Here is a 15,879-nt window from a genome sequence, read left to right as displayed (position 1 = left end):
GTGCCTTATTCTTGGAGGAGCGACCAGGACAGAGAAGGCAGCTAGAGAAGCTGTGACAAGGGTGAGGGAGTTACAGTGAGGAAGAGTGAGCAATTTTGTCTTGCTGTTTTTGTTTTCAGTGTTGGGCCAAGAAAAATGAATTGTCAAATAAACAGGTATTTTTGTTATGATATCGTTGTGTAAAAAACTTCCCAGAACTTAATGGAAAACCAAAAACTCATGGACTCTATGCTCATGGATTGAGTGGGTCAGCACCTCAGGAGAGCACGACGACGATGGCTTGTCTCTGTCACATGACATTTGGGGCATCAGCTGGGAAAACTCAGTGGGCTGGTGCAACTCAGTGCCTGGAGACTGGGTCAGCTGGGCTGGAGGATCCGTTGCCAAACTGAGGGACATGAAAGGGAACAAATACCCTATGGCTAATGGCATTATTTCATTCTTTTTTACGGCTGAGTAGTATTCCACCGCATATATGTACCACATCTTCTTTATCCTTATATCTGTCTGTGAACATTTAGGTTGCTTCCATGTCTTGGTTATTGTAAATAGTGCTGCTATCACACTGGGATGCATGTATCTTTTGAAAGTATGGTTTTCTCTGGTTATATGCCCAGGAGTGGGATTGCAGGATCATATGGTAGCTCTATTTTTGCAATGCAGATGGACCTAGAGATTATCACACTAAGTGAAGTAAGCCACACAGAGAAAGACAAATATCATATGATATCACTTATATGTGGAATCTAAAAAAAAGAATGATACAACTGAACCTATTTACACAACAGAAATTGGCCCACAGACATAGAAAACAAATTTCCCAAAGGGGAAAGGGGGTTAGGGATAAATTAGGAGTTTGGGGTTAACACATGCATACTACTGTATATAAAATAGATAAAACAGATAATCAACAAGGACCTACTATGTAGCACAGGGAATGATGCTCAACATTTTGTAATAACCTGTAAGGGAAAGTATTCTGAAAACATATATATATATCTCTCTGAATCACTTTGCTGTATACCTGAAACTAACATAACATTGTAAATCAACTATATTTCAGTAAAAAAAAAATACCCTATGGCTTTTACTCCCTTCAGAAGGAAGGAGGAGTCCACTGAGGCTGAGGGTATGAGGTGGGAGGCTGGGGAGAGGGGTGGCTATTTGAAATATCTTCTAAGAGGAAAGGAATTGGGAGTCATCCAAGCCTGAGAATTTCTGAGTGACATTGAAGGCTCAACTGAGGGTTTGAATTTGTAGTTGCAATAATCTGCACAGTTGAGTAATTTCCACCAACATACTATACTAGCAGAGAGTGGCAGCTAAGCAGTCTCTTAGGATGAGAAGGATCGGGTTATACCACAGACCATATTTGGCTATATAACCTCTTTCTAGACTTATATGTATCTGGGGAAAGAAAAGCAACAGCTAGACCTTAAATAAAGGGATGAATAAGGGATAGTTACCTAAGCAAAGTGATACCCGGCAACACTTCTCACCACCTCTGTGCCCATCTGTCATATTATTTAGGTGCACATAAGGAATCTTTCTCCTGTCTTTGGGAAATATTGTCCTATCTCAGGATGGGAAATAGCTTTACATCATGGGGCCAAGTCTGATTTGCTGATGTTGAGATGGGGTCTAATGTCAACCCTGAGATTTCAGGGCTGGGGTGGAGGTGGGTGGAGGTGGGCAGGATGTTTGTCATGGATGAAGGAAGGTCAGTGATGGCATTCATACTTGCCCTTCTCACCAGCTAGCTATGCCTACACCTAAGAAGGGAGTGATAATAATTATAGTCAGAAATAATAATAGCAAAGGTCTTTCCATTATACCATGCAAGAAATACATAACATTACACATTTGTTGAATGTCTAAAGGGTGTCAAACAGGATGAAATCTGCAGGAAAATTTTTGAATATTTACTAAGTAATTTTAAGATCCTGGTCGTATGGAATCTGTTCTGACAGAGTTGTATAACAAAAGCTCTAAATTTGTAGCCTATGTAACCAAATGAGAACTTTCTTGAAGTGCATTCCCATTTTAAATCAAGAGCGAATCCATAAATAGTATCTGGTGTCTTCTACACAAGGAAGATAATTGAATTGTCTATATACTTGTATACTAACATTTTAATTAAATTAATTGTCACTTTTTTCTGCTAAGTTAATTCTTTCAAAAAGACAGTTGAATAAAGTGATCGTATTGACTATTTGATTGTACTAACCAATTTAGTCAAAGCTCTTTACCTACTGTATTTTATTGGTCCTAAGATGAGGGCTTTTAAAAACATTTAAATTCTCTAACTTTAAGATTCATTTACAGTTGACTGTAAGTCATTGCTCTACTGGAAGGATTTTCTCTTTGTTGGTGGTCCATAAAATAACATTGCAGCTTACATTCTATGGCATCGTAGATTCAAAGAAATGCCATAGGTAAGTCACTGAAAGAGAGGAAAATTGGCACTTCATTAATTCCTAGAATAACATACTTCGTAGTAAGTTCTACCTTGATGGAATTTCCTCCTAATCAATATCAGCTACATTTTAGTTTTCACATGTGTTAATGACTATCAGAGTTTTTCTGAATGATAATTTATGATAATTTTCATGAATCAAGGCCTAACAGCATTTCAGGAACTTTAACCCTTGCAGCAGAAATTCATCAGGAGACCAGTAAGTTAATTACAGCGGATAAATTCCAGCAGTAAATATAGTGATAAATAATTTTATCTAGCCAATTATTGAATCATGGAATTTAAAGGGCCAGACCATAAAGTTGTCCCATTTTTTATATGATAAAACTAAGATCTACAGAGAGTTAAGGAGTAGATCCTATTCCTTTGTTTAATGACAGAACAAACCTATTGCCCATCAGAACATGAGAATAAGTCTTTAGTTTAATTCTCTGGCTGCTGTGAAATTTCAGAAGGAAATACACAAGATGCAAAAAAATTCTCTCTCTCTAACAAAGGTGAGGTTTTATCTAGCTTGAATCCCAAATAGGAAAGTATGCAACTGACTGTTCACTTAAGAGTAGAAAAAAAAAAGATCTTTAACACACATATTCTTTTAAACACATCTTCTGAGGAATTCAGATTATTCTTTAACACATATTTTCTGAGCAACTCATGTTACTTTGTTTATTTCAAATCTTCCATTAGATTACATTATACAAGGATCTTATGTTGTATTTGGTTATTATACTATGCTTAAGTTTTCTAGTTTACACATTGGAAAGAGTCTTTAGTAAATGATAGTCCTAGAGAATTGTATAAATTCGCTGTTTTTGTTCAGCATTTCAAAACTTCCCTTTATATCACAAAATTTGACACAGAAAAAAAAGTCTTTGAGAGCAATGATCTTTCAAAGATTGGTATTTGTTATTAATGTCTCAGGAATACAGCTTTAGGGACTTCCCTGGTGGTACACTGGTTAAGAATCCATCTGCCAATGCAGGGGACAGGGGTTCGATCCCTGGTCCGGGAAGATCCCACATGCCGCGGAGCAACTAAGCTCGTGCACAACTACTGAGCCTGCGCTCTAGAGTCTGCAAGCTACAACTACTGAGCCCGTGTGCCACAGCTACTGAAGCCCGTGCGCCTAGAGCCCGTGCTCCTCAACAAGAGAAGCCACCACAATGAGAAGCCCACGCACTACAAGGAAAAGTAGCCCCCGCTCGCCGCAACTAGAGAAAGGCCACGCACAGCAAGGAAGACCCAACGCAGCCAAAAATAAATAAATTAATTTAAAAAAAAAAGAATACAGCTTTGTAAATTGGACTTGGGGGGTACTTTATAAAAATTAATAAGATGACAAAATACAATGGCCACAGTAATTCAGGTATTCTTGCAGACATGCTTTTATTAGTATTTTTGGAAAACACAGAAAGTGTCTTTTAATGAGTCCAAATTATATTCTTAAGTCCAAAATATTTGCTGATATAGCAAAAATGTTTACCTAAAAACGTATTCTTTTCAGAGAATTAAATTATTTCATTTGTAATTCTTGCAGCAGACTAAAAAGAGCCAATTAGATGATGAAGACCTTGGGGTAAATTTGCTTCTATGAACAGAATGTGACTTAAGGGATAAACAGAGAGTGAATAGAAACCTAAATGAGTTATTGCTCTTTAAATAACTGAAATTCCTAAATTATGTTTTATATTTCCATCCTTGGTTAAAAAAAGAAAAAGAAAGAAAATATATGTGCCATTTTACTATTCCTTAATCACTAGTGGGCTTTTAAAAAATATACTCTCATATATATTGTTAGAGTGCATTTATTACCTGACTGTGATATACCGATTCTTGGTCATAATCCCTTTCCAACTTTATAAAAATATACCTAATTACAAATATTTTAGAAACCTTTCCTGGCGGGGGGGGGGGGACAACAGAGATTGTGTACCTCATAATTTATATAAATGAATGAGTTAGAGTTTCTACTGAGCTTTAAATAGTATTTATTCAGTCTAATAACTAGAAAAATAAAACATTTTTCAACGAAGTTCAAGTAATTCCATTTGTCTCAGAATTTTGTTCTGCTTTTAGTTTGAAGACAGACTGCCATCATGGTTGTTATGTAATGAAACTTGTATGCATCTCGTAGGCAGTGTCCTGTATCTTTATTAGGAAGACTCTTTATTACTTGAAAGTTTGATTTGGAAGAAGCTGTATTCATCTACATCAGTAATCACTCTGTGTGTGTGTGTGTGTGTGTGTGTGTGTGTGTGTGTTACACAACTTTGGCTTTTCGAAGTAGAGTAGAAGTATGTAAAACACCTGAGGGCAGTGTATCAGCAATTAGCTTGAACCATCAGGCACCAGGATGGCTTTGCACCGTCAACGTGCTCTGTGTACATTCTGTTCTTTTATTCCTTCATATTGCTCCGTACGGTAGCAGATTAAGTACCGAGGAAATGGCACTGACTCTTCCTGACCCGCAAGAAAATGTTCCTCTCCTCGTGCTTTCCTGAAAGGAGCAGCTCGGTGCCGGGAACAAATCTGCCTCAACGCATTTTTCTAGCGGAGAGAAAGAAGGACTTAAAAAAAAAAAGCCCCTTCCATCTTATCGGAGATTCGCTACTTTTGCTTCTTTAAGGTCTTCTCTTTGTTCACTGCTAAAAAGGAAAAACTTCTGGCTCCGGCGTGAGAAACCTCCGGACGTCACAGGAGAGGCTAGGCACGCACGAGCGGCGCAGTCGCGGTGGGCTTCGCGTCCCCTTCCCCGGAGCTGGGTTTCGCGCCGCTGCCCGCACCGCCGGCTCAGCCTCCGCCGCGAGGTGGCACCGACAGCCAGCGACGGCGCGCGGGCGCGACCTCAGCCCGGCGCAGCGCCTCCCTCCTGGCCCCGCCGAGCGCAGAGCGCGCACCACCGCCCCGGGCGCGCGGTCCGACAGCGCGCGCGGCTCCCGCGCTGCCCACCGAATTCCCGGGAAGGAGTGCGGGGGTCTGCGGCGCCGCCCGGGGGTTGTCACGTGGCCGAGACGAGGTGGAGCTCCGCTTCAAGGGCGGCTCTTCCCCTCCCCACCAACCTTTAGGCTTTGAGCCGGAGAAACACCCGCGAGCTTTCCTTCCCGCTCCGCTCCCTTCCACGACCGCCCTTCCCGCTTTAATCATCGGGCTAAAAGACGGATCCGGCAGAGAGGGTAAGTTCCAAGAGTACACCTTTGAAAGGACTGACTTTAGAGGAATCTGTCACCGATGGGGTGAAGGATGAGAGAGGAAGAAAGGGCACGCGAGTCCCGAAACGAGCTCTGGGGAGCGGCGGGGGCGCAGGCAGCCTTCGGTTCGGTCCCCGCGCGGGCGGGTCGCGAGGTGCTCCAAACCACCGGCCACCCAGGACCGCCTGCGGTGCGGGGCCGACGCCTCTCTACGGGGGTCCCCTACGGGGTCCGAGTCCCCCTCCTCTGGCTCTGGTGAGACGTCGTCCTCCCTCCTTCGCTACCTTTGGCATCTTTCCCGAGCCTCTGCGGCGCGGCTGCGCTGAGCTTTTGCGGAGGAACGCGCGGCTGGGACGGCAGGGGGAGGAGGGCTCACGGGTCGGCCTTCGCCCTGCGCTCCGCACTTGTGCGCGGGGAGCGGCCCGGGGCCCCCGTGGGCGCCCCGCGCGCGGGCTGCCTCGAGCCCTGCCCCCCGGTGCTGGCCTCTCCAGCCTGGCTCTGCGTCCCCAGGAGACATCGTACTGTCCCCTACTTCCGAGTTTCCATCGTCCAGCTCTTCAGCTCCTTTACACCGGTGGTGGTGGAGCGCGGCTGGGTAGGAGATTGTGGATGGACTGGAGAGGGAAGTGGCCTAAGAGTGGCCCGGTGGTCTCCAGGTAGATTGGAGAGAGGCGAATGTTCTAAGGACTGATGCTGGGCCAGAGTCAACTAAGTTTGGGCTATGCTCGTTTGGTTCTGGTTGTTGTAGATGTTTTCTGCTTTGCCAGTCTCATCATCATGGGTAGAGACATCTGACAAATGGGTGGCAAATGTGTGTGTATGGGGGGGGCGGGGAGGGAGGGAGTGTTAGGAATGAGGACAGTTTGGGGCAATTCATCTAGTTACACGATATGAAAAGGGTGGGCGCATAAGCGTGCCGACAGGAATTTTGATTTAACACATCCCATTTCCTGAGTTTGGTAACTCAGGAAAAACCTAGGGGAGGGGAGGGGAGAGTGAGCAAGTGTGTCTTGACATTCCTTTTTTTTTTTTTTTAAAGAGTTCTCAGATTTGCCGTGCCCACCAGGACCCTATGGGAGAGCATAACTTGTCGGGTGGCACACAGGCGGGGGCCGGGGAGCACGGAGCTTGCCTGGCTCTGCCTGAAGGGGAGTCCCAGCAACAGCGGCTGTCAGTCCCTGGACTGCAGGCTGCTTCCCCGGTGAGAGCAGAAAGCTGTCGGCCGGCTTCCTCACCCATGACCAAAGACTGAGCGCTTTTCGGTGGGTGACTACTGCTTTATTAGTCTTTCCTTATTGTTTTGAGGCAGCTGTCAGTTGAGCAAGACCTCCTGGAAGGGAAAGGAACAGAGAATTATGTAACTCATGTGAATAAACTAGCAGTAACTTTGGGAGGATGCAGGTAGCAAGGCTGATTTCTTTTCCAAAAACAAGGGAGTTAAGTAGCCGGTTCTGAGTATATGACAAAATTTATCTGCAGCACGTTATGACCAGAGAGCTGTATTCTCAGGCAGTAACAGCTCTAAGAACAGCAGGCAGTAAAGGCCAGCGTTCAAATTGGAATGGAGAAGCAAATTTCCCTTTGGAAGGGGGCTAATTTGCCAACTGGATGTATGTAGTGTCTCTGTTTTGTCTCTAAAAGCACATGGCAGCTATAGTGAGATGCAGCAACCTTTCATTTTTGCAGTGCCTGTAGTTGCATACCTTACTTTAGAAATATATATTGGAATAGTAAATATCAAATCATTTTCCTTGTCAAAGATGATGTATGTAAATTCTTTCTCAATATTATTTTCCGACAGTTATTCATCCTTGAGATTATACTAAGGTAGGCTGGAAATACACATTTTATCCAATGCAGAACTGTTTTACCCAACTGGAATGACATGCACTTAGCAAAGGAGTCTGATTTCAAATACATTAAGAAAATGTGAAGTTTGCATTTTCTGTATAGCTAAGTTAACTTCTACTTAGTAAGAAAACTGCTATTTCTCACAGGATATGTCTAGCAAATATAATTTCAAAGGGAGCAGAGTAGAGTTTCAGTATATTTAACCTAAATTCATCTGCAAGAAAACTTTGTAGCCCATACATTGTAATAATTTAATAAGTGTTTGCGTTAAGTCCCATATGCAGTGAATTTTGTCAAAGTCAGTTGGTAGATGTAAACTTTCTTTCTTCCTTTTCACTGCAAACGCCTTGGTCCGTGCCTCCATTATCTCTCACCTGGATTATTCCACTAGCCTCTAAATGAATCTCCCTACTTCTCTCTCCTGTCTTAAGTCCTTGCAAACAACAGCTAGAGCAATAATTTTAAAACAAGTCATAGAAATTCATGCCTTTACCAAAGACTCTCCAGGGAGTCCTCGTCTTTCTCAGAGAAAAAGTCGAAGACTGTCCCACGGAGTAAGGCCCTGCAGCGTCTGTTTCTCCCCTGCTTACCCTCCCTGCTACTTCCCTATAGTCTCTCCCTCATTTATTTCGCTTCTCATCTGTTCAGCACACGAAGCACACTCCAGTCGTAAAGATTTCATGTTTGCTATTTCCACAGGGGATGCATCCCTGCGGCATCTGCCTGGCTTCCTCCCTCACTGTCGGGTCTTAACTCATGCGCCATCTTCTCCGGCAGTCAGAGGCCTTCCCGCCCCCCCCCCCCCACAACAGTCCCAGGTCCCCTTCCTTGCTTTATTTTTCTCCATGGTACTTACTACCGTCTTGTGTCCTGTCTCTTTTACTGATTTCTTTTTTCTTGTCTGCTTCTGCACACAAGACTAGAAACTCAGTGGGAACCTCACTGTTGTCTCCACTAAAACCCTGCCTGACACAAAATAGTGTTCAATAAATATTTATTGGATAAATGAATTCTCTTTCAGAAACAATTCCTTTTTTTTTTTTTTTTTTTTGCACAAAGTGGAACATTCCCCTCCCCACACACCATGTACCTGACCTAGTAAAATGGCTCTTATAATTAACATCCATTTGGCATGTCAAAGGACTATGATAGTGTGGACAAGAATGTCCCCTGCCGCCTGCCGTATCAGTAAACAAAGGATGTTGTGGGCATCAAGCCATCAGCCCCTGCAGTCACCCTGGACGGTGTACCTGAGGGGATTCTGGATAGGAGAGAACAGGATACTGGCTCCAGATAATATTTCAGTGGAGCCCAGACTCTTGTATCTTCCCATACATAGAAAAGTGCTAAATTCATTAACTTGAGATGTCTGGTTTGCTTTAATTAACAGCAATCTTTTGAAGTTCCAGCTACCTGCCTTTTCTTGCAAAAACTCCTGTATATCCTGGCTGCGCCCTGACCTCTTCTGAGCCGTCCCTCAGAGCATCTGAGAGGCTGCCTCCCGGGCTTGAGTCCTCAGCAAGTCCGCCGAATAAAACATAACTCTCAGCTTTTAGATTGTGGATTTTTTTCAGTTGACAATAGAATTCAGCTATTGATGTTAATAGCAATCACACAAGAACCTATTATTCCATCTGTGCACCTACTGTGTCATCAACACACTTTTATTCTAAATCTAATATTCACAAAGTAGTATGAAATATACGTAGTACCTACCTTCAAGAGGCAATATTACAGTTGTGAAGAGCCAATTAAGGATCTAAGGGACTAAATGGTGCTTTGAAAGATGGGTAGAATTTGGATGCGTGATGAGGTGTTGCAGAGGCGAAGATGCAGAAGCTAAAACGGGCCAGGGCACTTGGTGACTGTGAAGGGACCTGCCCACCTGGTACAGAACATGCCCCATGGGGTTGTTAGACCGGGAGTGTAAGGCAGAGTAGCGGTCCTCAAGTGTCAGGTCCAGGAGGCTCAGTGGTCCCTACCTTGTGTGTCTCACCTGGCACTGTGTGCAGAGGGGGAGCAGTGGGTAGGGCGTTAGAGGATGCATTTTCCTGTCATGCTAGTTCTACTAATGAAGAAAAACTCAGATACCTGTGCAGTGACGTTAACTATCTTGCCAGCAACCTGACTAGGACATATGATGCGAAATTTTCTTGAATTCTTTAGTGCGAAATTTCCAAAGAATTTTTAGATTAACGCTTGCTTGCTCCAGGTTTGTTCTCAGACACTGAGAGACACAGATATTCTCTCTCTTTGGTATTCTTGAGAGAAAAGTGTGTTACCAGGGAGGTTCAGGAGTCTTTCCAGGCTGTTGACAAGAAGAGGGGAGAACGTTTCTATAACGTTCACACTTGATACCTTTCCTAGTCCAGATGCTTTCATTCTCACTAAGTGGTAGCAACCTTTCTTTTTATTCTTCAGTTTTATAAGTTGTAGTTTTATAATAAAAACACCCCATATTCTAGAGAGCAAAAGTACCCATATTCTAGAAAGCAAAAGGAAAGGTTCAATAGTGGCATCACTTAAAAGGCAAAAGCATATTTTGTTCATTAAAGTTCTTGTCTCCTTTTCAATGGAAGTAATTCTGCATGATTTTCTTTATTGTTCTCACAGAAGAAAGAAGTGCGATTCTGTTTCTTAACGCAAGCACAATGGCCTGTTAATTAACATAAGAAACCCCATCTCATATATTTACTTAATAACGTAAAGGAAATCAGAGATTTTTTTTTAAAGGAGCTTTTAAGCTCTACAGGACTGTTGTCTGTGATTTGTTTTGTTGGTAAGAAAAGAGTATTCCTATCACAAAATGCTGTGAAAGATCAAAAGTACAACTAAAATTTAGATACCTGCATTGTATCTGTATGCAGTCTAGTGGGGAGGGAGGATATTTCCATGAAGAAAACCTTAGAAATCCTTTGAAAGCTTCTGACATGTTAGTAATATTATAGAATCTTAAAGTCAGAAAGAGCTTCAGAGTTACCCAGTTGAATCTCCCACACAATGTGAGAACTTCCCCAAGCCTTTCGAGTAGTACTTACAAACTGTTGCTTGTGGAGAACTTTCTGGTTTACAGGCAGTTCATTCCATTTGATTAAACTTTTGTTCTTCATAATGACGTGAAATATTTTTAATGTAATCCACTTCCCTTGGTCCTACTTCTAACTTGAGAGGACATAAGATTCTGAGCCACAAGCCAGGGACCACATGCTACCCATTCCAATGTGAGAAGATGTTTGTACCCTTCCTAGTGAGTCTTTTCTGGATTAAACGTCTTCTTTTCCATCAGCAGTCCTTCACAGGACAAAGTTTCTTGATGTTTCACTGTATCCATCATCTCCTTAAAGAGCAGTTCAGTGTTGGTGGGGCTGTTACTACAACGTGATAAATTCTTTCTTTTTTATCGTAAGAGGAAGAATTAGGTAAATTTTTTTTTTGTTTTCCTTTGTTGGTGTCATATCTTTTTCATATGTTTTAATCTGTCCTTTTTTTTTATACCTTCATATTCCTACAGTGTTTAGGAATGTGCTGATGGTCGTTTATGTAAGACTTTGGGCATGAGATTTATACACACCTTACTAATGTACAGACCACTGCATTTTGCTGAAACTCAATGTGAAAGCAACATCAAGTTAAAAATATTACTAAAGTTGTTTTTTCAAATTGTTTGCACTGTTTCTACTATTTAAAAGAAGATGTATATATAGAATACATTTTGTTTATTTCAGTGTCTTCCCTTTAAACAGTACTATGAATCAGAATTCGTTTTGACTGCCGTCAATAGAATTAGTAATGCAATTGGTCATTTTCTCTTTACAGGTTGTTCAGTTCAAGGGAATGAAGAATTCAGAATAATTTTGAGAAATGGATTCCAATATGGAGAATAAAAATAAGTTGAGTCTTTGATCTGCTTTGAGGAAACATATTGTCCATTTGTCTAAAGTCATCTGTAATAGCCAAACGAGTCAAAATGAATTCAACGTTATTTTCCCAGGTAGAAAATCATTCAATCTATTATAATTTTTCAGAGAAGAATTCCCAGTTTTTGGCTTTCGAAAATGACGATTGTCATCTGCCCTTGGCCATGATATTCACGTTAGCTCTTGCCTATGGAGCTGTGATCATTCTTGGGGTCTCTGGAAACCTGGCCTTGATCATCATCATCTTGAAACAAAAGGAGTTGAGAAATGTCACCAACATCCTGATTGTGAACCTTTCCTTCTCAGACTTGCTTGTTGCTATCATGTGTCTCCCCTTCACGTTTGTCTACACGTTGATGGACCACTGGGTTTTTGGTGAGGCAATGTGCAAGTTGAACCCTTTCGTACAGTGTGTTTCCATCACTGTGTCTATCTTCTCTCTGGTCCTCATTGCCGTGGAACGGCATCAGCTGATCATCAATCCACGGGGCTGGAGACCAAGTAATAGACATGCTTACGTAGGCATTGCTGTCATCTGGGTCCTTGCTGTGGCTTCTTCTCTGCCCTTCCTGATCTACCAAGTATTGACGGATGAACCGTTCCAGAATGTGACCCTTGATGCGTTCAAGGACAAGTACGTCTGCTTTGATAAATTTCCATCAGACTCTCACCGGTTGTCTTACACCACTCTTCTCTTGGTGCTGCAGTATTTTGGCCCACTCTGTTTTATATTTATTTGCTACTTCAAGGTAAGAAAACTCCCACCCCCCCCGCCACCATTTCCATTTTTACCTTCTTTCTCCAAGAGTCCTCATTCAATGAGTGATTCTATTTGAACTCTTTATTTTTTCCCTCCTGTAGATATATATACGCTTAAAAAGAAGAAACAACATGATGGACAAGATGAGAGACAGTAAGTACAGGTCCAGCGAAACCAAAAGAATCAACGTCATGCTGCTGTCCATCGTGGTGGCGTTTGCGGTCTGCTGGCTGCCGCTCACCATCTTCAACACTGTGTTCGACTGGAATCATCAGATCATTGCTACGTGCAACCATAATCTGTTATTCCTGCTCTGCCACCTCACAGCCATGATCTCCACCTGTGTCAACCCCATATTTTATGGCTTCCTGAACAAAAACTTCCAGAGAGACCTGCAGTTCTTCTTTAACTTTTGTGATTTCCGGTCTCAGGATGACGACTACGAGACCATCGCCATGTCCACCATTCACACGGATGTTTCTAAGACGTCTCTGAAGCAACCAAGCCCAGTCATGCTTAAAAAGATCCACAGTGATGATAATGAAACAATCTGAACCTGCCGTAGCATTTGGTCCCAGGTGACATCTGCTTAAAACCAAGCACAACCTGCAAAGACTTTAATTCCCTGTTCTCCCAAGGAATAGGGTTGAAATCATTGAAGAAAGATCAAGATTTTCTTGTCTTGCTTTTTACTGCTTTTGTAGTAGCTGTCATAATTATATTTGCAACAAAACGTGTGGGCTTTGGAATCTTCTGGTGATGGTTTTGACCAGATATCTTTGAAGTGCTTTTTTGTAAACTTATGCATAGAATAGAAAGGCTTTTATATTGTATTTATTAGAAGGAAATTTCTTTAAAGTATTACTGTTCACTGACTTCAGAAGCACTACACCTGATGCTCTCGCTTGATTGGGCCATCCTTGTTCGATGAGATCGTCAGTAGATTGGGCAGTCCTGTGTAAGGCTAGGTGTCAAGCTTCAGCCTGTTACAGAGGTGATGGCATGCAAAAGCAGCATTCAGGGTGTGAGCTAAAAGAGAGTCTGTGTCCTCTATGCCTAGTCTGAAGTCATTCAAAAGTGATTTGCATTTTTTTGAAAGTTTAAGACAGGATTTCATTTGCTCCTAATTGATTATCACGTAAGATAAAAAATACATTTAAAAATACTTCTCAGCTGTGAATATCTTGGGGAATTGGGCCACCCACAAGGATTAAGTGGGACAGCAGTTCCCTAACTTTAAAACTATTTTGGTACCTGACAACCAAATGATTTCGGAGCAGTTCGTTTAACAAGTAAGTTAGTATTGCTGCATATGGTTGGATTATATTTATTTGAATTGAAGGTCAAGAGGCTTTCCATTCTTCACAGACTGTTCAGTGTTTGTCAAGCTTCCTAGCATAAATACACACGTAATTCAGAGGCATTTATTTCCAGCTTACAATATATATAACCACAAAGTGTATTTTCTATACATCAGTGCCTATATACTAACTCATTTTTAACTTTCAATGTCCATCTTTCAAAGGACACCAAGGTACAGTGTTGAAAGAATGTCCACCCTGGGTAGCAGGGGTAAATACAGGAAAACTGAGGACACCTCACGTAGCTCATCTTAACTTGTGTGAACTGTGTGCCTGTGGAATCTTACCAATCATGCACTATGTACTGAGGGGTTGTGTCATGTTAATATACTTCATTTCATGTACCCTGTAATCATGATTGAGCCTCAGAATCATTGGGAGGGAAGATATTTTAAAGAACAAGACATATCTTTGATGTATTATACAGACATAGTATTAAATGTGTTTGATTTTAGAAGGGCAGACATTTTCTTTATTAAAATTGTTTCTGCTTTTTCTGAATAGTCTCTTTCGTGACTCTCTTTAGCTTCTTCTTTTTTTTTCTTTTCCTTTTTTAGCCCCTTGTCTTCCCTCCCATGAAGTTCTGCAGCATCCTCAGTCTGCTTGTTGATGAAGCATTTTCTACCCTGTGGTATAACACTTGATGGTCCAGCCTCTCTCCTTGGCTTCCTGAAGCTTCATGAAGGCAGAGACTGTTTTACATGATTCTGTGTCTCAGTGCATTTAGCAAAGTGCCAAGTACCTAGAAGGTTTTTTTTTTTAATTTTTTAAACAATTGAATGGATAAATAATGACACAAATCCTTCCCTCTTATTATTGATCATACTGACTTTACATTCTGAAATTTTCTTGGACTGCTCCTCCTAGGTTCATCTTTAGCAAGGAGGTGTTTTCTCTTTTATTATGTCACTTTCTAAACTAAGCAAAATGACATTTTAGATTTTAGAAACTTGCACGATTTGTCTTGTAAGACAAGTATTAGTCTTTTGCATTGAATGTTAATATGAGTTCAAATTATAGCCTAAGAATGACTTTTAGTTAACAAAGAAAAAAAAATTCTAAAACCAACCTTTAATGTGTATTGGAAAATATCATCATCTTTCCTTACCAAAACCTGGAATTTGAAACTACCTGGTGTTTTCTGCTTTGGGGGATGAATGGGAGATTTTGTCTTTCTCTACTTAGGTGCTATGGAAACAAACTGCTGCTTGAGAACAGCCTGAAAATGCAGGTGCATTCTTGATAGCACATTTGCTGAGATACCATTTCTAAAATCTTCATTTAGCCATGTAGGCTGCTGATTCCTTAGCTTTTCATAAATAATGACCTGAATACCAAATTCTTCTCTTTTATCCAAAGACGTCGATGAACTAGTGGTAAAGTCTAGGGTCGACCACAGATCCACTGTGATTCAAGAAGAAATAAACATGCATGTTAAATACAAACAAACCAGGACTTCCCTGGTGGCGCAGTGGTTAAGAATCCACCTGCCAATGCAGGGAACACGGGTTCGATCCCTGGTCAGGGAAGATCCCACACGGTGCAGAGCAGCTAAGCCCCTGCACAACTACTGAGCCTGCGCTCTAGAGCCCGCGAGCCACAACTACTGCAATGAGAAGCCCACGCACTGCAAGGAAGAGTAGCCCCCGCTCACCGCAACTAGAGAAAGCCCGCGCAGCAATGAAGACCCAACGCAGCCAAAAATAAATAAATAAATAAATTTATTTAAAAAATAAATACAAACAAACCATTGGGTTTTCTTTAGAATAAAACTCAATTGTTGACTTAGTACAAGAGCATAATTATAATGTAGCTTATACAAATTTAGAAGAAGATAATAGCCAGCATTTTAAAACACTTACCTGTGCATGTACTATGTCAAGGGCTTAAGTACCTGGGAGGATGCATGACTGATGTGACCACATTACAGAAGAGACAACCGAAGCTCAAGTTGAAAAATTTGAGCCCCTCCCTGCGTAGCAGGTGCAGCAGGAACAAAACTAAGGTCTGGCCAGTGACACCAAGCCCATCAGTGTGCTGAACTTATGATAGAGTTTTAGATCATTTCTCTTTCTTTCCTTACAAGGGACATTATTAGGACGTAATACCATTCACCTTCATTCTGATTTCAGCTGCAGAAAAGACTGAAGTGGAAGAGTGGAGGGAAAATGGCCATGATGATTACAAGAATTCCCTTTTCAGATAATTCCACTTAAAATAGTATTTGATTATTCATACCACCTTTATTTCTTTCCTGTTAACTGGATATTCTCGTCCGCAAATTTCCAAGGATATACACATGCACATTATACTGTATCTTCAAAAT

At 41.6% G+C, this 15,879-nt stretch overlaps 1 protein-coding gene across 1 annotated transcript; it reads left to right on the top strand.

Moving 5' to 3' along the window:
- Positions 1–5,422: 5,422 nt before the first annotated feature.
- Positions 5,423–14,048, top strand: NPY1R (neuropeptide Y receptor Y1). The gene is made up of 3 exons (XM_060147088.1): positions 5,423–5,649; positions 11,332–12,181; positions 12,294–14,048. The coding sequence occupies exons 2-3, from the start codon at positions 11,483–11,485 to the stop codon at positions 12,744–12,746; spliced, it is 1,152 nt and encodes a 383-aa protein (XP_060003071.1). The 5' UTR covers positions 5,423–5,649; positions 11,332–11,482; the 3' UTR covers positions 12,747–14,048.
- Positions 14,049–15,879: the final 1,831 nt, after the last annotated feature.

The sequence above is a fragment of the Lagenorhynchus albirostris genome, chromosome 4, assembly GCF_949774975.1.
Source record: "Lagenorhynchus albirostris chromosome 4, mLagAlb1.1, whole genome shotgun sequence".
NCBI classification, from domain to species: Eukaryota; Metazoa; Chordata; class Mammalia; order Artiodactyla; family Delphinidae; genus Lagenorhynchus; species Lagenorhynchus albirostris.
This window is presented reverse-complemented; position numbering and strand designations above follow the sequence as displayed.